Source organism: Syngnathoides biaculeatus, chromosome 19, assembly GCF_019802595.1.
Source record: "Syngnathoides biaculeatus isolate LvHL_M chromosome 19, ASM1980259v1, whole genome shotgun sequence".
NCBI classification, from domain to species: domain Eukaryota; kingdom Metazoa; phylum Chordata; class Actinopteri; order Syngnathiformes; family Syngnathidae; genus Syngnathoides; species Syngnathoides biaculeatus.
The window spans coordinates 17,609,615-17,630,558 of NC_084658.1; the positions used below are offsets into that span (position 1 = coordinate 17,609,615).

The following is a 20,944-nucleotide window of genomic DNA, read 5'->3' on the forward strand; positions in this document are numbered from 1 at the left end:
TCGTTGGACCCCCGTGACGACACTTCCGGCTCGCGGGTCATGTTTCGAGGAGCGAGCTCAATGTTTTTCCGAGAAGTGTTGTTTTTTTTTTTTATCGTTTGTGTCCATTTGGAAGCCATCTTATGGAAAATTACCCGTCACGTGAGCAAAGGCTCGCTTCCGATTGAATGAAAAACACCAATGGGCGCGCGGGTGACGGGAGGGAGGGAGGGGGGCGCGCGCTATAAAAAGCGGAAGTAAACAAAGAAGCCGAAGCAGTCGAGGGCAGCATCGGGTCGCTCGGATGAGCTTGTTCTCGCGGCTGACTGCGGGGGGAAATCGTCTCCGAAGCGAATGAAGAAACTCCTGATCTTTCACTTCACTTACAGAGGACTTCGGACGAAAGGAAAAAAGAGCAAACGGAGAAAATGGAGTATAACGTGCGGAAGGCTGAGGCGAAGGACGTGCCGGACATTTTACGACTGGTGAAGGTACACCAGGAGCTCGTTTTTTGACGTCAACAAAGGCGTCACGTGGCCTCGACCTCGTTCGAACCCAAATTGCAACATTTGGCTCAGCGTCGTCACTAAAAAAAGGCCTCCCGGACGTCACCGTCCACATTCTTTGTTGCGGCCCGATGACTCACTTCCGCTTCCTTGTGTAAACGGCAGCTGGGGTCCGTCCCTGCAGTCCTTGACGGTGGCCGCTGACTCCATAAAGCATCATGTGACCTCTTGAAGGCCTTTTATTGATTAACTCGAGTTTGTTGTCTGCTCCACGTTGAGGCATTTAGGAAACGTTCCGGGGGGTGTTTTGCCTTTTTAAAATGTTTTTTTTTTTTTTGTGTTGTGTCCTTTGCGCCACTGAACAAAAGTGTTGTTGTGTGTAGGAACTTGCAAAGTATGAAGACATGGAGAGCCAGGTGACTCTGACTGAACAAGGTAAAAACGATAAGAAAATAAACACTTCTGCAATCATTACGTGAAAAGGCTGGGTTGCAAATAGTCCAAATTGGATGTGTAATTTTATGTGAAATTGAGTTTATATTCAAGCATAAATATTAACATTGTGAAAAGCAGACATGGGAGCATTACAGTACCTCCATAGCTTTTTTTTTTTTTTTTTTTTTTTTGGTTATTACGTTACCATTTTTTCCCCCCCTCTGTTGTCGTCGCGCGTGCAGCACTGTATTACAGCTGCCGTAGTAAAAGTCAAGTGAAATTTGAGGTTTGAAGTGCTTGTCGTTGCGGTTGCAGAGCTCCTGGAGGACGGATTCGGCGACACGCCCTTCTACCACTGCATCCTGGCTGAGATCCCGGGAGGCGGCGACAGCCGAGGTCCGCCGGGCCGAGCCCTCCGCTACTGCCGCTAACCGACTCGTGGCGTTTACTTGCTCTGCTTCAAATGTGCAAGCTTGCGGCAAAAGTGTGCACTAGTAGTGAAGCACTAAATGCTTTTTTTCTATTGCATATTTCATAGAAAAGTTAACTTCACGTGCTTTACATTTCCAATTAAAAGAGCTTGTAGTGCAAGAAATAGCAATAGGGAAAAAAAAAAAAAAAGTTTTGAATCTGGACTTCCCACTTGGGCCCGATGCCTGCTTCACCATGTTTGCTTTGGACTCTTCGATTCTGTTACTAGTAAAGCAAAGAGAAATGCTAAATGAGAGGCACTTTTGAAGAGTCTACTAGTGCACATTTGTATGCAAGTAGCAGCAGAACTTTTAAAAACTATCGTGGCTATTTTAAAACGAAAGATTCTTAGTAGTTTGAACATTTCTACGTCCACACAATATTAGCTAACGCTAAATATAATAGTCAATACATATCTTCCAACCACTTTCTGAAATTGTTTCCTCTGAAACGTTTCAAAGGGGAAAAAGTTATTCTCACTAACCGATTCTAACACAATAGTAGTCGTCGTGGTAATTGGGAAAGGCTAGCGTGACGTACTGCGGCCAAAAAAAGCAGCCGCCATTTCCTGTGAAAGCGCGCGACGTGGCTAACGTGAACCGTGCGTGTGGTCAGATTCCAAGGTGGTGGGCTTCGCCATGTACTACTTCACGTACGACCCCTGGGTGGGCAAGCAGCTCTACATGGAGGAGTTCTACGTAATGGGCGACTTTCGAGGTAAGGGAACGAACCCGCCGGCGGCGGCGCCCCGCTCACATCCTCACCTGCGGCGTCTTCGCAGGCCTCGGCATCGGCTCGGAGATCCTGCGGCGGCTCAGCGACGTGAGTAGTCGGCGTGGCGTCCGAAGAATTGCTTGGTGGCCAAATGATAATCGCCCAGTTTGGCCTGGTGACATTTGGTGTGGGGCCGTTGTTGTGCACCCCAAAAAAGGGTCATCTGTCTCTAGATGGCGCCAAAGCTTGTCAACATTGTTCCATGGCCATAGGCCCCGCCTGGATGGCGCTAATTTTGGTCGAAATGAAGCGCCTCAACTCATGTCAACAAAGTTTGTTGGCGCCAAAGCGGTACTGAGCGCCAAAATGGCAAAGAACCGAGCGACCGGCAGGGCCAAATTCGGCAATCGGCTCGATTTTGGCGACGTTCACCCGAGACTTTCGCAAATGTGCCCCACAGCTGGCGGTGAAGACTCGCTGCACGGGCATGATGTTCGTGGTGGCCGAGAACAACCAGGTGTCCATCCAGTACTACAAGCGTCGCGGCGCCGAGGACCTCTCGCAGGAGGAGGGCTGGAGGCTGTACCGCTTCGACAAGAGCAGCCTCGTCAAGATGGCCACGCCCACCGTTCAATAAAAGCAGGAAGTCCGTTGCGTGGCAAAGGAGACGGAACTTGATCAGAAATAAACTCGCCGATTGAGCGCATCTTGTCCTCGGTGTATTCGTTACTTTATGTGCTAACCTGCTGAGGTAACCGCTACATCGTGGAACTTCGGTGTGGGAAGTTTTATCCTAAAAGGTCGCGGCCAGGCCCTCTTGTCGTTTTCCAAGATGGCGACCGCCGTGACGCTTTCACGCGACATCAAATGCGACATTTGACCGATCACATTCAAGATCAATTTATTGGGACGCTCGTGTTGACGTGGGCCAATTCAAATGCATTAACTGAATAAATGCGAATAAAGCGTCTTTGCAAACACGCTAACAAGTTGGTTGGTGAAAAGTCAAAACGTTGGCGGTGCACAACAAATGCAAATAAAAACAATTTCATCTAATAATCCTCCAGGTGGTCGCAATTTGCCGCGCGACTTTTCTGGGTTCAGCCGGACGTGCCGCCGCTCCGTCTTCTAAGACTTCAACCACAAGTTTGTCGGTTTTTTTTTTTTTTGGAGTTTGGACCTCAACGGGTGTGCCGGCAAAACTCTCTCACCTTCTTTTTGCCGAACGGGGGATCCTCCCAGAGCGTCTCCACGGCGACGCGGCTGCGCTGAACCCACACGCACGTCAGGTCTTGACCTGCCTACGGTGGAGGTGGGGGGTGGGGGGGGGGTGTCAAATGAGAAAATGCACGACATAGTGAAATGGCAATATTTGCTTTCCTAACCTAGTTTTGATCATTTGGAGCTTACCGCTAACAAAAACCCCAAATTCGCTCCTTTTTACAAGCTACAATGTAGAAATTATACAGGAATTGTTCCCTCCGAAAAGCATTCTCCCAAGTCTTTGAATAATATTGCATATGAGTACTGAAATATTATCCTGCATCTCCAATGTAAATATTGTCAATTATTGAGAAGTGGCCATCGACCACAGGCCCGAAAAAGTCGAGTGAGAGGAGACCTTGAAGAGCGAAGCGGCCTGCTGAGGGTAGAAGGCGGAGGCGCTGAGCGCCGCCAGGCCCATCGGGAACGCCACGCGCTTCACCTTCGACCCTGAAGACGAGACACACACGCGCGGGGTCAGGGCGGTGACCTCGTGCGACCTTTCGTCTTTGCCCAAATCTCCGGCGGGCAGAATGAAAGCGGAAACGGCCTCCTTCATTCGAAACAGGAAATCCATTTGTCAACATTGATTTGCGCGTTTGCGTCTCCTGCGCTGAAACACTCGCGCTTGCCTCCATTTTTCCAGGCCGTAATATCAAAAGACCTCCCACCGGGAGATCAACGCGCGCGCAAACGTCGGAAACGCGTAGGCCGTCACCTCGCGCCAAGTAGAGTCCCAGCAAGACCGAGAATCCCACCGCCGCCGCGCTCGGGTACAGGTCGGGGGGCGGCGCGCTCAACAACTGGTACGCGTCTGAAGGGCGACGCAAACAGCTTGGGGTCAACTCCAACACAAACGGCGGCCGCTCGCTCGCTCACCTCTGACTGCGCCGCCGGAGGCGGAGATGGCGGGCTCCGCCGTCCTGTACACTTCCTGCGGGCACACAAGCACGCGCAGCCGTCGTTCACTCGGAGGTACTCGCCCAAAAGTGTTGCGTGTCTGTATCCGTGGCGATACATGAAAGACTTTTCTTTTTTCTTCTTACATGACGTGTAATACCTGCATTACTACTACGTGACAAATGACGTTTGATTTGATTTATTTTCCACTGTAGGAAACAAATGATCAGATTAAACGTCAGCCACTTGACCAAAAGGAAGACGCGTCGATCGGCAGCATGCGCAACATAAAAACACGAGCGCTCTTTTGGAGGAAGACGAACTTTGGACAAGCGCGATCGCCGCTGGCCTCTCGGCAGGTTTACCGACCTCGACTTTGTCCGCCGCTGTCCTTCCTGTTTGCTGCAAACACAAAAAAAGGCTTCATGCAAAATGAGCATTTTTGTCACATATCTTTAGTATGGCCAGTGCCTCACACAAGCACACTACGAAGGATTTAGCGAATACTAGCAGGACGGTCGACATCGGTGACGTAACGGCGGCGACGAAACACCTGACATCGGTCTAGGTATGGCTCCGCCCATTTCCTCAGCGACGCCACGCCGCGCTCCAACGCGTCCGCCGCCGCCGACGTCGGAGCCACGTGGCGCCGATCCTCCTCAGGTCTGCTGTACAGAGAAGGCAGCTGGAAAAAAAAAATAATAAGCATCATCGATTTGTAAAGTGTTCCTGTCACTTCACCTTTTAGCTCACAACATTTTCAATTTTCATTCAATTTCTTCAAGGCTCAAAATTCTATGCACATTTTTCTTTGCTTGGGTGCCACTGCATCTATGTGCATGTCAGTATAAGAAAGCGCTATTTGTCATCTTACATAAAATATTGACAGATTTGAAGGTTGTTTGGACTAAGAGCAGTTCTCCATTTTAGTGGCAGCCATCAAACTTGATGATGACTCCTGCAAAGTGACAAAAAAACGGATTTTGCTCACCGTTTCTTAGTGGCTCAATTGTTTTTAATCCTAATATTCTGGGGATATTGCATCGTGTACATAAACAGTAGTTACCTAACATTGTTTTCAGGCTATCTATGCTTCCCCCCCCCCCCAATCCAACGCAATAATATCAAGAGGGAAAAGCGCCTCGGCTCCGACAAAATTGAGCGCGACAGAAATCGGCACCTCGTCGATGCTCAAGGGCGGCTGCGGGCTCATTTTTGGGCCCTCGCAGGCGGCAGCGGTCGCCAGGAGCCCCGGAGCGGCTACGCACAGCGACACCTGCAGGAGCGAGGAGCACACGACAAGTACACCGCATCAGAGTTCAAGCATTAGCGACAAAAGAAATGAGGGGAGGAAATATAAAGAGAGAAAAAAAAAAAAAAAAAAAGAGTCGTTTACGGCACACGTCAAACACAAGCGGCCCCTTTGAACGTCATCGTTCGCGTGAATTCTCCTGTTGAGAAAACTCAATCGAGGGTGAGCAAATGTAGCTAATGTTAGCAGTTAGCTTTTTCGTTGGCAGCGTTTCCTTCCCAACACTCTTCCGGTCACATACTCAGCCCGGAGAGAGACGGAGCGAGAATAACGCTAACGCCAACGACACTTTACGCTTTGGGAACATGCAAAAGTTGAGCTTTAGTTACCAGTTTTGCAGATGACATCTTGCGTCTTGCAATGCCTTCGCTTTCTACGGCAAGGCGGAGGCGAAGCGCATGCGCAGTTGGATTTCTCGTTGCCTCCCAAAAATCGACTCAACTTCATTGATCCTTTTGCTGAGCTTTGAACTAAATGACATATTTGTTGCTTTAAAAAAAAAAAAGGAGGCGAGGTAGCACAAAATATAGCTGGAATTCATTCAAAATGAACATTTATTTTTGGAAAGAAGTTACAAAGGTTTCCAAAGTGTTATCCAGATTACAAGTTCATTTTAATATGTCCCGCATTTGAATATCAGTGCAAGCAAGGTACTGTACTGTACTGTACTGTAGATATATGTATAAACTGTAGAAGGATACACCTTTTTCAAATCTGTTTAGCTACTGACAAGAATAAAGGAAACTGCGACTCGGTAAGGTAACCTCATAATTCATATTTCTTCCGTGACAGCAACACAGGAGGAAATACACTTGGAAGAGGTTCGATCCCCTTGCAAGCGCTCCTCAAACAATTCTTCCGTGGCCGCTTTACAAAACAATGAGCATGTCGAACAAACAAAAAAGTGCAAAAGTTACAACAACAGCAGTGACAAGGTGACTCGTGTGTGTGTGTGTGAAATGAAGCCAAGGACCAGAAAGAAAGATGAGTTTGCGTGGAATGTGTCGACCGGCACGCTTGAAAAGACGTCCGGTCGTGGACAGGTGGACAGATGGCGCATGCGCGTGCCAAGGAAGTCTGCACGTAGGCATGTGGAACACACGTTGCCATCGTCACCGCAACAAAAAGACCCTTTGGAAGCTCGAAATTCAAGTTAGTAGCGTGAACAACATTCTCGACTTTAAGGACTGGAACACGGGGGGGGGGGGGGGAGCGGGGGAGGCATCTTGGCAATGAACTCACTATTCGGTCTTGCTTAGTCCAAATTTAAGAAAGGGGGGGGGGGGGGAGATATGACACGTCTTAATAAATAACAACACACGACTGCATAGCTTTCTAAATAAATAACAGGAAAACACTGCATCGGTATGTGCGGAGCCCTTTGCACGACCGCATTTCGCCAGGGCCGCAAACGGCGTTCAGGCGACGAGCGCGCCCGCCCACCCGACACATTTGGAATTGGCCAACTTCAGGAGAACAAGTAGCTGCACGAGTTCCAAACTCATTGGGCGACCGACGTCCCGACGGGCACCGGCTCAATCGCGGGAGCACCGAGCAGTTATCGCGGATCCCACTCGTCCATCTGACCGGGAAGGAGACCGGCTGACCAGTTGACAACTGGTTTTCCCGCAACTCCGGGACTTTTCCCGTCACCGGTAGAATGACTACTTGGACGCGTTACTCGGCCCACGGGCCCTCCGGTTTGTAGAACCACCGCTCTCGTGGTACCAAAAGAACTCAAACCGTGTGGAAAAGGTTACAGCAACTTGAACCGTTTTGGAATCCAGTACCAAACAATTCCGAAGTCCCATACGTGCGCATTTAGCTTTGAGGACCGTTTCTCCGCATTGGAGTATTTTTTTTTTTTTTTTTTTTTGGGGGGAGGCGGCGCTCGGTGCAGAAAGTTTGCGTACAATTACGTGGACCCCGTCGCGCACGAGCGGCCACCCCCAAAGCCAAGCAAAAAGGAGGCCGACCGACCTCAGCTGCAGCGTCTGACGTGCTCCAGCACGTACTCGGGGAAGTGCAGCGTGCACACCTGCAGCCCGTCCAGCTTGCAAGGCATCCTGGGATACTCGTCCTCCTTCCACTTGTTGTCGTCGGGGTCGAAGGTGAGGATGGAGTCGCTGTAGTGTCCGTTGTAGCACAGGCCGCCCAGCACCATGATCTGGCGCTCCAGGACGGCCACCCCGTGCCCGCTGCGCCCGATGGGCATGGAGGCCAGGATGGTCCACTCGTCGGCGTCCGGGTCGTAGACCTCGGTGGACGGGCAGCCCTGCGACTCGAAGGAGGCCCGCAGGATGACGCACACGCCGCCGAACACGTACAGCTTCCCGTTGTGCGAGATCATCTTGTGGAAGCAGCGGGCGTAGTTCATTTTGGATTTGTTGTCCCAGCAGCCCGCGCGAGAGGCGGGCGGCGGCGGCTGCGGGCCGCGGCCGCCGCCGCGGGCCCGCAGGGAGTCCGACCCGCCCGCCGCAGCCGCTTCCCCCGCGGGATCGAAGACGCAAACCTGCTTGGAGGTGGACGAGGACGTGATGCCGCCCGTGATGTAGAGCTTGCCCCCCAGGACCGTGCCCTCGTGGCCGTACTTGTTGACGGGGTACGGGTCCACAAATTCCCAGCGGTCCTCGCCGATGTCGTAGCGCTCCGTTGAGTAGAAGGTCTCGTCTCGCGTGCGACCCGCCACCGCGTAGATGAACTTTCCGATGACGCCCACGGCGAACTCGGACCTGCCAAGGGCGAGCGTGAACGTTCAAAACGTGAAACCGTGCCCGTGTAAAGCTCGTCGTTTTCTCTTTGCATGACAAAGAACAAGCGGGTGACGGTCTCCCCGGTCAAGGCTTCTGACCTGGGCACGGACATGTCGGCCATGCGCAGCCACGAGTTTTGCCGGGGGTCGTAGCGGTAGACCTTGGACGAGGCGTGGAACTCGCCGTCGGGCCCCAGCTCCTCGCCTCCCAGCAGGAAGGCGAAGTCGTTGACGATGGCCAGGCAGTCGGGTCTCAGCGGCACCTGGGGGCCCTCCAGCTCCCACCACACCTGCTGGGAGGCAGGGAGGGAGCTGGTCAGTCGGTCGGTCGGCCGGCCGGGCCGCGGGAGGGCGACGCCACCTTGGGCCGCTGCAGCAGCAGGATCTTGCTGTTCACCATGCTGTGGCCGATCATGCCGCGGAAGACGGCCGTCTGCGGCCGCCGCGAGCGGATGCGGTTGGCGCGCGTCTCGGCCAGCGGCTGCCGGTGGACGTCGTGGAAGTAGGCCAGCGCCTCCTCCGCCTCCTGACGAAGCTGCCGGGAGTACCGATAGAACTCTGACGTCTTCACCTGTGGGCGGAAGCGCCGAACTACCTTTACTCGCACATCAAGTCAATTTTCCCCATTGAAATGAAGTGAAAAGCCCTTCATGGGTTCCAGTTTTTTTTTTTTTTTTTTTTGTTACTTCTTTTTAAAATGAGGTCACTTATTCTCTACAACATATAAAACGTGACAAAAAAGAAGGTAACGAACGAAATCGGTTTGACTGGGTATAATTACCGTATGGCGGATCCCGATAAGTAGCATAGCCTTGTATGTGTGCCTTTAAGGGGCGTGTCGTAGCGAGTGACATCAGAAACGGGCCATCTTTGTGAGTGTCTAGATGTGAGTTGTGGCCAACAGCAGCTGGGCAAAAGTGTCATACAATGCCAATCACACGCAGAGCAGGGGGGGGGGGGGGGGGGGAGCATCAATTCATCAACATTTCAAAGCACTCCAATTCGGTACATTGGATGATGTTCACAATTTCGACAAGACGGGTGACGGCGCTCTGGACGACTGTTAGCGCGATTCTTTATTCTTGCACAAAGTGGACACATCGCCAAGACATGGCGCCCGGAGGTGGACTCGAACCATAACCAGCAAGAAGAGGAGGCAGAGAAGGTCCCCGACTAAGCTGCAGCATGAGAAGACAGACCAGCATCTTCAATGTTGTGTTTCGACAAATTAATAGCCAGTACGGTTACATTGATGCTAACTTTTGTGAGCCCGTTTCCAGCCTTTCCGGGTAATACGTTGGCATCAAGCTGATGCACTCGGGCGAGATCAGGAGTCACCAATGCGGTGCCCGCGGGCGCATACCTGCCTGCGAGGCGTATTCGGAACATGGCACACGTCGCAAATTGTTTTTATTATTTGCACTTTCCATTTTCAAGCTGATCGGCTTACATTCATGACAGGAGTCATGAAGTACAAGATATTTGTCGACTATCAGGAGTTCTGTCATTCTGGCACTTTACTGCAAACGGGTCATGTAACCCTTCCTGGGATCGGCGCGAACGAGGTCAACCTGGGCTCGATGAAATATGGTTTGCTTGAACATTTTTTTTGGAGCACCGGGCAAGCGAGAGCCTCAAAGTGATGTCCTATTTCTTGCAGAGTGAAAACACGGGCGAAGAAATACTTGCAAACATGTTCCCGAATAACTTTCAATCAATTCAATTCAACCTACTTAAGCACGCGGAAAGGGCAAAAACAAAATAACAATAATAATAATAATAATAATACTAATAATAAGGCCACTCACCTTCTCGAAGATGTGAGCGGACGTCATAAGGCAGAAGCGGACGGATCGGACGACCGCGTCCGCGTGGCGCCAGCGCCGCCGGTCGTGCCGGAGCCACGCCTGGACCGCGTCGTACAGCTCGATCTCCGGGTATCGGCTCAGCGCGTCGCTGTTCAGGTACGCCTGGCCGGCGGCGCCGCAAAAAGAGGTTAGCTAGCTCCAACTCCGACTGGCAAAAATTCACGTGAGCTTGGATTCGACGACCGAGCAGGTCGAATTAACGGCAACGTACTCGTGGGTTATTTACTACTCAGCAGTGAGACAATTCAGCTCGCGAGTAACCCCAACTATATATTGTCCACCAGGCAGGCAGTAGGTCCAATTCCACTAGTTAACTTCTTGCAGTTCACTGCACCGACGCAAAGTAGTGCACTTTTGCCTGACCAGTAAGTTGCACTTTATCTGGTAGTGTGCATCTGAATTGTTCTACCAGCGAGCAGAAATGTCACTTCGTGGAAGGCAAAAACATAGTTAGCTAGTCGGTTCTACTCGTTGGATGAATTGTCTCACGAGATACAAGGAGTGTACTCGTACATGAAAAATTCAGCGCACTAGTAGAACATGTTCCAACTTGGGCTAAAAAACGCCCACTCCTTCAAACCTATCGTGGTACAAGTCGCGCTAGTGACATCAAATTCTACTAGTGCTTCTCGAGCGGTACGAACAGCGCTCATGTGTCAAATTGTGCCCGTTTGCCTTAAGACACAAAATGACTTTAAAACAAGTGAAAAGGGTCTAAAAATGACTTCACTTTGACATGAGGAGTCTTCAACTAAACCGGAAAATGTGCTCCGTATCATTTTAAGGTTTTGCAGTCTCATCAATAATGTCGAACGGTAGGAGGAAAAAAAAAAAAAAAAAAAAAAGGAAGAATATCACGTGAATATGCAACTGTTTTTAGAATAAAAAGCTTCCCAGTACAGAGACAAATCGAGTGCCGCGCTCGCATCCGGAAAGCAAACCTGCAGTCGCTCCAGGCTGAGGTAGGACAGGAAGTCGGCTCGGCTCATGAGCGGCACAAAGTTGTCGAGCAGGAAGTTGTCCAGCTGCTCCTGGACGCCCTCCACGCCCACGCTGAAGTCCTCCAACAGCCGCATGACCTCGGCGCAGTTCTCCAGGCAGATCTTGGCCAGCAGGAAGGAGCAGCAGAACTCCACCACCTCCGTCAGCTGCACGTACATCGCCGCCTGGGCCACAAGGCGCAACGTTCGGACCCGACGCTCGTGAGCGCGAAAGTTGAGCGATCGCCACGGCAAGACGTCGCCTGCTGCATTTCGATTCACTTTGCTGCCCTTCACGGGGGCCGCTTCCACCAATAGGTCAGCATAATATATTAAAAAAAAAAAAAAAAAACACTCGAAAGTAATGCTAACATGTTGGCTCAACAAAGTTTTAATGCCAAAAGGTAGCCAAAATGAAGTTTCAGGTTTTCTGAAGATGCTGGTTACCTTGAACGCCCCTCCCCCGCCCCCCAAATCTATTTAAAAGTGTTTAACATTTTGGTTTTTTTAGAAACGTCACTCAAGCTGTTTTTAGCGTTGAGGCCACTAGAGGGAGCATCATGATGTTTTTGCACCAACGCTTCTGATTGCAGAGTGACTCGAATGAAAATAAAAAATAAAAAATTTCTCAAAAGATTTGTGAACTCGGCTGGCTTGCATACGTCAAATTCCCCGGCTTAACCGGCGGCGGCCCCGGCGTGACTTCACCTGTAGGATCTCCTGCACGGTGGGCATGCTGAGCTCCAGCGAGCCGTAGTACATGAAGCGAAGGATGTGCCCGAAACCCGCCGCCGTCAGCCCCTTCAAGTGGATCTTGTCCTGGTCCCGCTCCCGCATGTCCGCCGTGAACATGACCCGGAAGTAGTCACTCTGCGTGGCCAGGAGCGCCTTGTGGGCCTGAAAGACACGACCGCAATATCACAATAAGTGGTCAAAATAATAATTACACATTCTTGTTACTTCTTCCACACACCGGAACTTTGACCATTTCAACATACATAAAAATAGTTACTAAAAGACTCTTTGGAATCGGAATCGCATCGCGGCTGTATTTGGACACAAAAGACATTGCTGGGATGAAACGTGCATACAAGATTGCACACATTGCAGAGTCTGCACGTGCCTTTGAGAGGCCACGGTCGGCGTGTGTGTGTGTGTGTGTGTCTGGATGCGACCTGTGGCCCGACAGCAGCTCCTGTGCGCGTTGTGTTTTTCTCCCTCTCCTTTTCCACATTACAGGAAGTAAATATATTCCAAGAAGCCAGTGGGGGGAAAAAAAAAAAAAGCAAACAAACAAATCAGATCGACTAGCGCAACGCTGACGCGACAAACCTGAAAGTGATGCTCATCGATCATCAGCGTGACGTCCAGCAGCAGACGCTCCTCGTACAGCGCCCGGAAGCCTGCCGACACGCTCCCGTCGTGCACCTGGGAAAGATACACTTCCACATCCGCCCCCGACATAACACACCTGAGGGTGGACCAGAAAAAGATCACCAGCGACCGATCAGTGGAGCGCAATAACGCATTCAACGCTGCAGACGTTTCTAGGAGAGAAAACGGACCCGTGGCCGAGTTTGTACGTCACAGTCCGATGACAACCGACCACCTTCAGACACACACACTCACCTCTGATTGGCCACAGGCATGACAGAAGGGCTCGTCCCAGCCAATCAGAGGACAGCGCTGCCGACGCCGACGACGACCACCCTCCAAGTCAGCTGGACGTCAAAACGACAGAGAGGAAGATGAAGCCGTTTGCACAGTTTGGAGAGACAGAAGACGAGAGCGGGGGGGGGCCTCACGTGTTGACACTCGCAGTCGCCGGAGGTGCGACTAGCCGCTGGCATTTCCCGTGGTTGCGTTTTTGCAGGCTGCAAGAGACGAGAGTCCGGTGAACGGCACGTATCCCACAATGCAACAGCGCCCGCTTCGTTGGCAGAATATGCTTGGGATCAGGGAGTCGGTCATGAAGGAATTCCATCTCGTTCCACAATTTGAAGAAGTGGCCGATCCCACCGGACTTTGGATTTTGACATTTGGGGGAAATCCTTCATTGTTAAATTACTTTCCGTTACGCGTTAAAAATCCGCATACAAGGTGAATCCATCTGACCCAACCTGTTGACATGCGACCTTTTAATAAATGCTGCAATGAAATCCACATTTAGTTCCAGATGCAAAGATATAGAACTTATTTACGTCTCGAACCTGCAGTGTTTTCCTTTGGGCCCCCAACAAATCGCCGACGCTCAAGCGTCTAACGGCCGTCACTGAACGTTGCCGAATGTCGTGACGACGTTCGCCGGTGTCAACAGCGGCGGGGTTCCAAACGGGCTGGGACTGGCAACTAAGTTAGCTTAGCGGCTAAATGAAACGTCTCACCATCCACACGAGCCGCGTTCGCTGCGGCGGCTCCGTCAGTTCCGACTACAGCGAGCCGCCGCCATGGTGTCACCCCTCGGCCAGAGCCCTCGAGCTCCAGAGCCCCGGTTCGGGCTCAACAGCAGACGGCGAGCAGCAAACCTGAGCGATTCGTGGCTTGCCTGGACGCCATCTTCTAGGAATGCGTCACTTCCTGCTCAAGATCCACTTGGGACGTGAGTGCAAGAAGAAAAAGTTGTTCGCTCTCGTGACCTGAAATAGCAGTCGGGGGCTTGAGTCAAGTCTTTGAAATTAGAGGGAAAATACTTTACTAGAACAAAATAGACATTTTGCAATCGGGGGGAAAACTCAAGTCACAGTTTAACCATTTGTTTTTTCATTTTTCCCAAATGTCCCGTTTCCGTGTATGGCGTAAAAATCAACACTTTCCTGGCAGAAAGAGCCTCTGTCATTGGGAGAAAACAAAAACAATTTAAAGGACTGTTATTGGTGCGAGTGGGATTCCGCAGGTATTTCCAAACGCTAACACAAGCCCAGCGCTACGCATTCTCGAAATGACTACAAATGACATAACCGAACTACAAGGCGCTTGTTGATGACTCTTTAAATCCGCGACGGACCGGACACGCGAGAAGCATACATACATTATATTTCCCTCCTCACTGGAGATACGGAGTCTTAATTGATATTGCTGAACGGTTTAGACTACCTCGGTTATCAAACAAAGGTCAAAGGCTTTGGCTCGACCTCAGTGGAGGGGAGTTTAATTTTATTGAGGTTTTTAGACGAGCTCTAAATTGCGTCAGCCGCAGTGAAAGGACCCCTTTGCGTGATCGTTCAGAAAGTCAATGTAGGTTGAATATTTGATGGCAGTATTTAGGTTAATATTATTATAATGGAATACAAGCTCCTACCGATCGGATAACACATTATAGGATAACGGAGGAATTTGAGTGATTTAGTTGAATCAGGCGTTGTCCTCCGCTACCAACTTTACTTTCTTCCTTTTGCATCCAAGATGGCGGGCGACGAGTCGGGTACGACGCTGGGTCAGCCTCACTTGGCCAGACAAGACCTCACGACTCTGGTAAGTGGTCTTCCAACGCCTTGGACATATTCGATATCCAAGACTAGCTTTTTTCCCCTCTCTCTCTGTCAAAACAAACAAACCGCTGCGATGTTATCCTAGCCGAGCTACTGGCGCTCCTCGGGTGCCACCCGGCAAATGACGGCCGACTAACGAGTCTGCCTGATGCTGTTCGTAGCTTTAATTGTAGAACGAGGCTACATCTGACCTCTTCTCCAACAACATTTTCATGGATAAATGCTATATCATTTACACGCCCCTTAGCGACAGACAAGTAAGGAATGACCCAAGAGTCTTGTGCCATTCAATTCATTGAGGAAAAAGTAAATGAACATGTATATATCTGTCTATGGCGCCAGGGTGGACGACTGATCAGAGTGTCTTTCTCACAGTTGTGAAGGCCTGCGTTCGAATCCCGGCCCCGCCTGTGTGGAGTTTGTGTGTTCTCCCCGTGCCTGTGTGGGTTTCATCCCAAATCCCTAAAACACACGTTAATTGGAATCCAATAGGAAGCTGGTTCTGATTCTGTCTCTAAATTGCCCCAAAGTGCGATTGTGAGTTTGCATGGTTTGTTTCTTTGTGCCCTTCGACTGGCTGGCGACCAGTTCAGGGTGTACACCGCCTGAAGATAGCTGGGATAGGCACCCTTGTTTCAATTTGCCGCTTAAATCCCCGTTGACAAAGTCTGCCGCTTCCCGAATTGCCCGGTGCTGTTTACTGGCGCTGCTATGCAGTTCTGGCTGAAAATGGCTCTGATTTATTTCAGGGTGACAGATATACAATAATAATAGATCCTCCCATGCTTCCGTGGAGGCCATGCGATGATGGTAAATCTATTGTCTGTTGTTCATAGAGCAGAGAGAGAGAGAGAGAGAGAGAGTGCTATGGTGGCTCTGAGAAACACAAAACTTTGGAGTCTGGAACATGCTATTTTTGTTACAGTTTTGGGGGGGACTCGGATCTGTTTGTCTGTGGCAACGGATTTGGGCAATAATTTCTCGCGGGTCACGAGAGCCACTCGCCTATGATGAGTCCTGTACGTCAACAATGTCAATTTGTTTACAAGGACTTTGTACTGTCCTTAACGGACAATCAGCTATATTGAATAACTACCCCCACCCCCGAGCCCCATTAGTCAGTTTTGTCGAGGTTCCACTGTCCTGTAAAAACTCGGGAAAACGTGTCTGCACAAAAGATGAACTATGCATCTATTCAATACATTTTGTTCCTCGGTTATTTTCAGTTCTCCCAATGCGCATTTGTGTCCGCAGGACGTGTCCAAGCTGACGACTCTGTCCCCCGAGATCATCAGCAGACAGGCCACCATCAACATCGGTACGGCCGTCCGATCGGCACCGTCGTACTGGGCGAAGCGACCGATGATGTTCTCGCGTTTTGACCCGCAGGCACCATCGGCCACGTGGCGCACGGGAAGTCGACTGTGGTGAAGGCCATCTCGGGCGTTCACACCGTCCGCTTCAAAAACGAGCTGGAGAGGAACATCACCATCAAGCTCGGATATGCCAACGCCAAGGTACGCTCCGCCGGTCCTTCGCCGGCTCCCGTGCGCTGCTCAGACGCTAACGGTCACTGTGTCAGATCTACATGCTGGACGACCCCAGCTGCCCTCGCCCCGAATGCTACCGCTCGTGCGGGAGTAGCACCCCCGACGAGTTCCCCACAGACCTCCCCGGCACCAAAGGCGACTTCAAGCTTGTCAGGTGACCACACCGCGCGCACCCAAAAAAATAGCATTTGGGGAGCTTAATAAATTGATACAAAATCTCGTGGAGGGTGGGGGGAGTCTCCGAATTCAGGTTGTAAATGGTGGGTCTGATAGTGTTGACGTGTTTTTGAAAGCGACCCCGTCTCTCCTAGACACGTGTCCTTCGTGGACTGTCCCGGTCACGACATTTTGATGGCGACCATGTTGAACGGAGCCGCCGTCATGGACGCCGCCCTCCTCCTCATCGGTGAGCGGGCCGGTGCCCGGACCGCCCGGCGACCGACGGGCGAATAACGTTTAGCTCCCTCCAGCGGGGAACGAGTCGTGTCCGCAGCCGCAGACGTCTGAGCATCTGGCCGCCATCGAGATCATGAAGCTCAAGCACATCCTCATCCTGCAGAACAAGATCGACCTGGTGAAGGAGAGCCAGGCCAAAGAGCAGTACGAGCAGATCCTCACCTTTGTGCAGGGTGAGAGTCGCTTTAGTCGTGTTCTGGGCTGATAATAGCGCCGACCGAACCTGCCAGCTTCTGTCACGGGGAATCCAAACTTGGTTTCAACTTGGACCCGTTCCTGTGCAGTCAACAGTCAGACGTGGATGGCTTTCACCCAAAAGCGGCTGCAATGGGATTTTGCCATAAAAACACGCTTAGAACGGCCGCGTCGTCGCTAACCTTTTTTGTCTTTGTCACCTCAAAGGTTGCGATGACAAAAACAAGCCTAAGAAAGGCCAAATATTTCCACATGTACAACTAAGGCCCCGTGAGCCACGCTCAGAGCGAGTTCAGAGTGACTCCCGGCAGTTTCCGGAATAGCGCCACCTGCCACGGTTGCGCTTAAAACGCAAAGCCAACTGGTGTGGCACTTTCAGGATGTCGGGACCCGAGGTGGCCCCCTCCCGAGTTTTCGAAGCAGGGGAAAACGGCGCCTTTTGGTTTGCGTCGAGATCAATTTGCTCACGGGACAGGCGTCTCCTCTGCTTGGCAGGCACGGTGGCCGAGGGCGCGCCCATCATTCCCATCTCGGCGCAGCTCAAGTACAACATCGAGGTGGTGTGCGAGTACATCGTCAAGAAGATCCCCATCCCCGTGCGAGACTTCTCCTCCGAGCCCAGACTCATTGGTAAGGATTGATGAAGAGTGTTGCGTTTACGTACATCTTTTGGGGGAGGAAAAAAGATTTGGGTTTTTTTCCCTATACCCGAAAAGGAAAAATCTGTATGCTCTTGGGTGAAAGTGAATGGCAGTTTGAAAGTCCGTTTGCTATCAGGACAAATATGTCCCCAGGAGGACAAATAATCCAAAATGGTAAAAAAAAAAAAAAAAAAATTGATTTTGATGTAAGCAAAGCAGGGAGGCAAAAAATTCAATGCACCACTCACAAATATTTTGGTTATTGAAAGACTCGTCCTCATCACGCTGTTGACATTGTGAGGCCAAACAACAATTGATCAAAGTGGAGGTGGACACTGAGCGACTGGAGGAGTCGCGGAAAGTCCGGACGTCCTTGGAAATGTGCAGGAATCGCACACTTGTCAATTTGGCCACTCAGCTCCCTGTTGTCGCGCTGCCGTAAACATAAAGTGGAAATGCTGTCACGAGGTCACGGTTGACCTGTCAAGGTTAAAGTCAAATTTCACCCAAAAGCCGCACCTTTAACGACTGGTCGCCGCAGTCATCAGGTCGTTTGACGTCAACAAGCCCGGCTGTGAAGTGGACGACCTGAAGGGCGGCGTGGCGGGGGGGAGCATCCTCAAGGGGGTCCTCAAGGTCAGACGCCGCCGACGCCGAGGTGAAAAAGCGCCGGGGAGCGCGGCGTCATCGTCCGTTTTGCGTTTTCAGGTGGGCCAGGAGATCGAGGTGCGGCCGGGGATCGTGTCCAAGGACCACGAGGGGAAGCTCATGTGCAAACCCATCTTCTCCAAGATCGTCTCCCTGTTCGCCGAACACAACGACCTTCAGTACGCCGCGCCCGGAGGCCTCATCGGTACGTCTGTCCGCATTTGCCCTGGTGATTATTACTTATGTTTTGAATAGTCTCGCTGATGAATACGTCTACATATATATATATATAAAACATGGTTGCACGACTGTGTACATGCTAGTTCCAAACATCCTTTTCGGAAGGTGGGCTGGCAATCGTTGACAGATTTTGGTTCTTGGCAGCCGAGGTTTTTTTTTTCTTCTAACCCCCCCCCCCCCCACCCCACCCCCCATAATGGGACTTTTGCTCATGAGCTCTACTAACGTCGGCGCAGGGGTGGGCACCAAGATCGACCCGACGCTGTGCCGAGCCGACCGCATGGTGGGTCAGGTGCTGGGCGCCGTCGGCGAGCTGCCCGAGATCTTCACCGAGCTGGAGATCTCCTACTTCCTGCTGCGGAGGCTGCTGGGCGTGCGCACGGAGGGCGACAAGAAGGCCGCCAAGGTGAGCGCGACGTCGCCGTCCCCGTGCGTTGCGTGCGTTTGCCTCGATGCAAAGATGTCCGGAAACGTCCGCGTGTCGGTTGGCTGATTGAAGACTCTAAATTGCCCTGAGGTGTAAGTGGGACTTTGAAAGGTTTTGTGTCCTGCTGCTGGGTGACGACCAGTTCAGGCTTTTCTCCCGCCTTTCCCCCCGAGATGGCCGGGAGAGAGCCCAGCACGCCCGCGTGAGGACAAAGCTGTCCGGAAACTGGATGGGCGGTTATCTTGTTGTAAATCATAGGAGCGAGCTTGAAATACGATTTGTATGAATCAGTTTTTAATCTCCACACACGGAACTTGCGACTCACTAGGAATCTGCATTTGGCGAATTTGGTGATTGAAGCAACTTGTTGATTGCGAGACGACATCGCGGGACTGTTGGAAAGAAAGATGCCGCAGCTGTCCCACCTACCCCCCCCCCCCAAAAAAAAAAAAAAAAAAACAGCGTAGTTGCGGCGCCGCATCGACCGACAGAAGCTCGTCACGGCCGAGCTCGCCAAAGTATTCATTTTCATCAAAGTAAAAAGTGCCGTCGGTGCTATCCCCAGCGGACGAAATCAGCAACAACCGTTTTATTGAAAAACTGCAGTCAGTTGTCAAAGTGCAAAAATCCCCACACCCGAGCACGGGGGCGTCCCGGGCTTCACTTCGAGAGACCCCCCCCCCCACCGCCCCGTTGTCGAACGTTTCCTATGCTTTGTCCCCCGCCCTCCCGCCCGGCAGGTCCAGAAGCTGTCAAAGAATGAAGTGTTGATGGTGAACATCGGCTCGCTGTCGACGGGCGGCCGCGTCAGCGCCGTCAAAGCCGATCTGGCCAAGATCGTCCTGACCAACCCCGTCTGCACCGAAGTCGGCGAGAAGATCGCGCTCAGTCGCCGAGTGGAGAAACATTGGCGGTGAGGACCCTCGCCGGCGCCGGCTCCATTTCAGAGACGGCAGTTGCCAAACGCTAGTTTTCCCACTACTACTTCCAGTTTTGGTTGACTAGTACCTGGACCTTAAAATGGAAGTTAAGGAGAATGCAATCAATGTTTGAGTATTTCTTCCGTATCCTCGATAGTCAGCTCAGTCTATGTACTCTGGTGTACTACATGACTGTACACCAGAAGGACAAATTACTAGTGAGGCCGAGCTAATCGCTAGTACTCCTACAAATTGGACTCATTCCACTCCTAATGCCAGAGTAAAAAAGTAAAACTTACTGAACTCGGGAGAACAAAGAGCACATGAGTGCGTGGACCTTGTGCTGGACATCAAAAATGTCCATACGTCTCATCTGATTGGCTCTTCGCATTTCCTCCTCGCAGTCTGATCGGCTGGGGGCAGATCAGGAGGGGCGTGACCATCACACCCACCGTGGACGACGACTGAGAGGAGACGGACGGCAGCAACGCTCTCGTCGGCCATCGCCCACGTCGGGCGTTCTCGTGGCCGCAGGCGGACGGCCATTTTGACTTTGGTCGACATTTTTCTGCTGGATGCGCTTCGGTGCATTTCCGCTCGTCCAATAAACGACGTTTGGAACTAACGTTCTCTTTCTTGCATTTGTCGAGAAAGGCAAACATTTATGACCATTTACTACTCGTGCAAAATCATCATCATATCTTAGTGGGCAAATGTTTGAACTAAATGTATTTGAGCCTTTCAGTAGTAGAAGAAAATGCTCGTTTTTTTTTTTTTTTCACGTAAGCCGCTTTGTACTCGGGCGTCCGCGTGGCATCGCGTGACCTTACGTGTCGGTGTGTGGTCTGCCTCTTGCCCGAGTTCTGGTACTCCCGCAACCCTTGTGTGGATGAACCGTTTAGACGACGGACATGGACTCTGTATCAGCTCGTGTACTTTTCACTGCACTGCAGGTATTTCTGGTAGATGAAGGCGGCGCTTGTTACAAACTTTTCCGGCTACAGGAAGTCACGTTTCCCTTCTCAGGAAGCGTTTTGGGTTCGGCGCTGTACGAGGAGAATTCAGGACTGGAGTGAGGGCTGTGTGCTTTGAAATTGAGTCGCCGGACTACGAAGGAACTTCTTTGGTGACCTCAACTCCCCGCTACTCACTAACAGGTTTGTTTCCATCACAGCCGATGGTCTTCTGTGTCATTTGGG

General features: G+C 51.4%; 4 protein-coding genes across 12 annotated transcripts; 2 read left to right on the forward strand and 2 right to left on the reverse strand.

Moving 5' to 3' along the window:
• The first annotated feature begins 232 nt into the window (after positions 1–232).
• LOC133492886 (diamine acetyltransferase 1-like) lies at positions 233–2,816 on the forward strand. The gene is made up of 6 exons (XM_061805690.1): positions 233–470; positions 869–920; positions 1,236–1,316; positions 2,007–2,108; positions 2,173–2,213; positions 2,566–2,816. The coding sequence occupies exons 1-6, from the start codon at positions 408–410 to the stop codon at positions 2,740–2,742; spliced, it is 516 nt and encodes a 171-aa protein (XP_061661674.1). The 5' UTR covers positions 233–407; the 3' UTR covers positions 2,743–2,816.
• Positions 2,817–2,989: 173 nt separating this feature from the next.
• On the reverse strand, positions 2,990–6,032 carry LOC133492885 (MICOS complex subunit MIC26-like). 4 transcript variants are annotated; one of them, XM_061805686.1, is made up of 9 exons: positions 5,910–6,032; positions 5,449–5,544; positions 4,822–4,953; positions 4,638–4,670; positions 4,248–4,368; positions 4,087–4,182; positions 3,727–3,818; positions 3,317–3,406; positions 2,990–3,233 (listed from the first exon to the last, which is right to left on the reverse strand). In XM_061805686.1, exons 1-9 carry the CDS (start codon positions 5,925–5,927, stop codon positions 3,111–3,113), a joined length of 801 nt encoding a protein of 266 aa, XP_061661670.1. In that variant the 5' UTR covers positions 5,928–6,032; the 3' UTR covers positions 2,990–3,110. The 4 variants fall into 4 exon arrangements, with proteins under 4 accessions (XP_061661670.1, XP_061661672.1, XP_061661671.1 ...); XM_061805688.1 differs by having other exon boundaries at positions 4,248–4,302; positions 4,592–4,670; XM_061805687.1 differs by having other exon boundaries at positions 2,990–3,239; positions 4,248–4,302; positions 4,592–4,670.
• Positions 6,033–6,115: 83 nt separating this feature from the next.
• On the reverse strand, positions 6,116–13,705 carry klhl15 (kelch-like family member 15). Of its 5 annotated transcripts, XM_061804544.1 has the most exons (11): positions 13,391–13,662; positions 12,986–13,054; positions 12,810–12,901; positions 12,513–12,651; positions 11,889–12,077; positions 11,142–11,366; positions 10,141–10,302; positions 8,694–8,903; positions 8,432–8,625; positions 8,093–8,312; positions 6,116–7,930 (listed from the first exon to the last, which is right to left on the reverse strand). In XM_061804544.1, exons 3-11 carry the CDS (start codon positions 12,827–12,829, stop codon positions 7,562–7,564), a joined length of 1,728 nt encoding a protein of 575 aa, XP_061660528.1. In that variant the 5' UTR covers positions 12,830–12,901; positions 12,986–13,054; positions 13,391–13,662; the 3' UTR covers positions 6,116–7,561. The 5 variants fall into 5 exon arrangements, with proteins under 5 accessions (XP_061660528.1, XP_061660525.1, XP_061660526.1 ...); XM_061804541.1 differs by having other exon boundaries at positions 6,116–8,312; positions 13,565–13,705; XM_061804542.1 differs by having other exon boundaries at positions 6,116–8,312; positions 8,432–8,622.
• A 227-nt stretch (positions 13,706–13,932) lies between these two features.
• On the forward strand, positions 13,933–20,370 carry eif2s3 (eukaryotic translation initiation factor 2, subunit 3 gamma). 2 transcript variants are annotated; one of them, XM_061804547.1, is made up of 13 exons: positions 13,933–14,073; positions 14,583–14,651; positions 15,923–15,986; positions 16,058–16,185; positions 16,251–16,372; positions 16,530–16,624; positions 16,689–16,847; positions 17,365–17,499; positions 18,052–18,146; positions 18,219–18,363; positions 18,635–18,804; positions 19,566–19,738; positions 20,150–20,370. In XM_061804547.1, the coding sequence occupies exons 2-13, from the start codon at positions 14,583–14,585 to the stop codon at positions 20,211–20,213; spliced, it is 1,419 nt and encodes a 472-aa protein (XP_061660531.1). In that variant the 5' UTR covers positions 13,933–14,073; the 3' UTR covers positions 20,214–20,370. The 2 variants fall into 2 exon arrangements, with proteins under 2 accessions (XP_061660531.1, XP_061660530.1); XM_061804546.1 differs by lacking the exon at positions 13,933–14,073 and adding an exon at positions 14,173–14,414.
• Positions 20,371–20,944: the final 574 nt, after the last annotated feature.

What these genes read in the sequence shown, in the direction of transcription:
- LOC133492886 (XM_061805690.1), top strand. Translation starts at nt 408, where the DNA reads ATGGAGTATAACGTGCGGAAGGCTGAGGCGAAGGACGTGCCGGACATT. An exon ending in ACATTTTACGACTGGTGAAG is followed by an intron (nt 471 to 868) that starts GTACACCAGGAG and finishes TGTTGTGTGTAG; the next exon opens with GAACTTGCAAAGTATGAAGA. An exon ending in TCCTGCGGCGGCTCAGCGAC is followed by an intron (nt 2,214 to 2,565) that starts GTGAGTAGTCGG and finishes TGTGCCCCACAG; the next exon opens with CTGGCGGTGAAGACTCGCTG.
- LOC133492885 (XM_061805686.1), bottom strand. An exon ending in GGGACTCTACTTGGCGCGAG is followed by an intron (nt 3,819 to 4,086) that starts GTGACGGCCTAC and finishes TCTCGTCTTCAG; the next exon opens with GGTCGAAGGTGAAGCGCGTG. An exon ending in CCCCGTTCGGCAAAAAGAAG is followed by an intron (nt 3,234 to 3,316) that starts GTGAGAGAGTTT and finishes TTGAAGTCTTAG; the next exon opens with AAGACGGAGCGGCGGCACGT.
- klhl15 (XM_061804541.1), bottom strand. Translation starts at nt 12,829, where the DNA reads ATGCCTGTGGCCAATCAGAG. An exon ending in TGCTGCTGCAGCGGCCCAAG is followed by an intron (nt 8,626 to 8,693) that starts GTGGCGTCGCCC and finishes CCTGCCTCCCAG; the next exon opens with CAGGTGTGGTGGGAGCTGGA. An exon ending in GCCGACATGTCCGTGCCCAG is followed by an intron (nt 8,313 to 8,431) that starts GTCAGAAGCCTT and finishes CGCCCTTGGCAG; the next exon opens with GTCCGAGTTCGCCGTGGGCG.
- eif2s3 (XM_061804547.1), top strand. Translation starts at nt 14,583, where the DNA reads ATGGCGGGCGACGAGTCGGGTACGACGCTGGGTCAGCCTCACTTGGCC. An exon ending in CGCCGCCCTCCTCCTCATCG is followed by an intron (nt 16,625 to 16,688) that starts GTGAGCGGGCCG and finishes AGCTCCCTCCAG; the next exon opens with CGGGGAACGAGTCGTGTCCG. An exon ending in TCCTCAAGGGGGTCCTCAAG is followed by an intron (nt 18,147 to 18,218) that starts GTCAGACGCCGC and finishes TTGCGTTTTCAG; the next exon opens with GTGGGCCAGGAGATCGAGGT.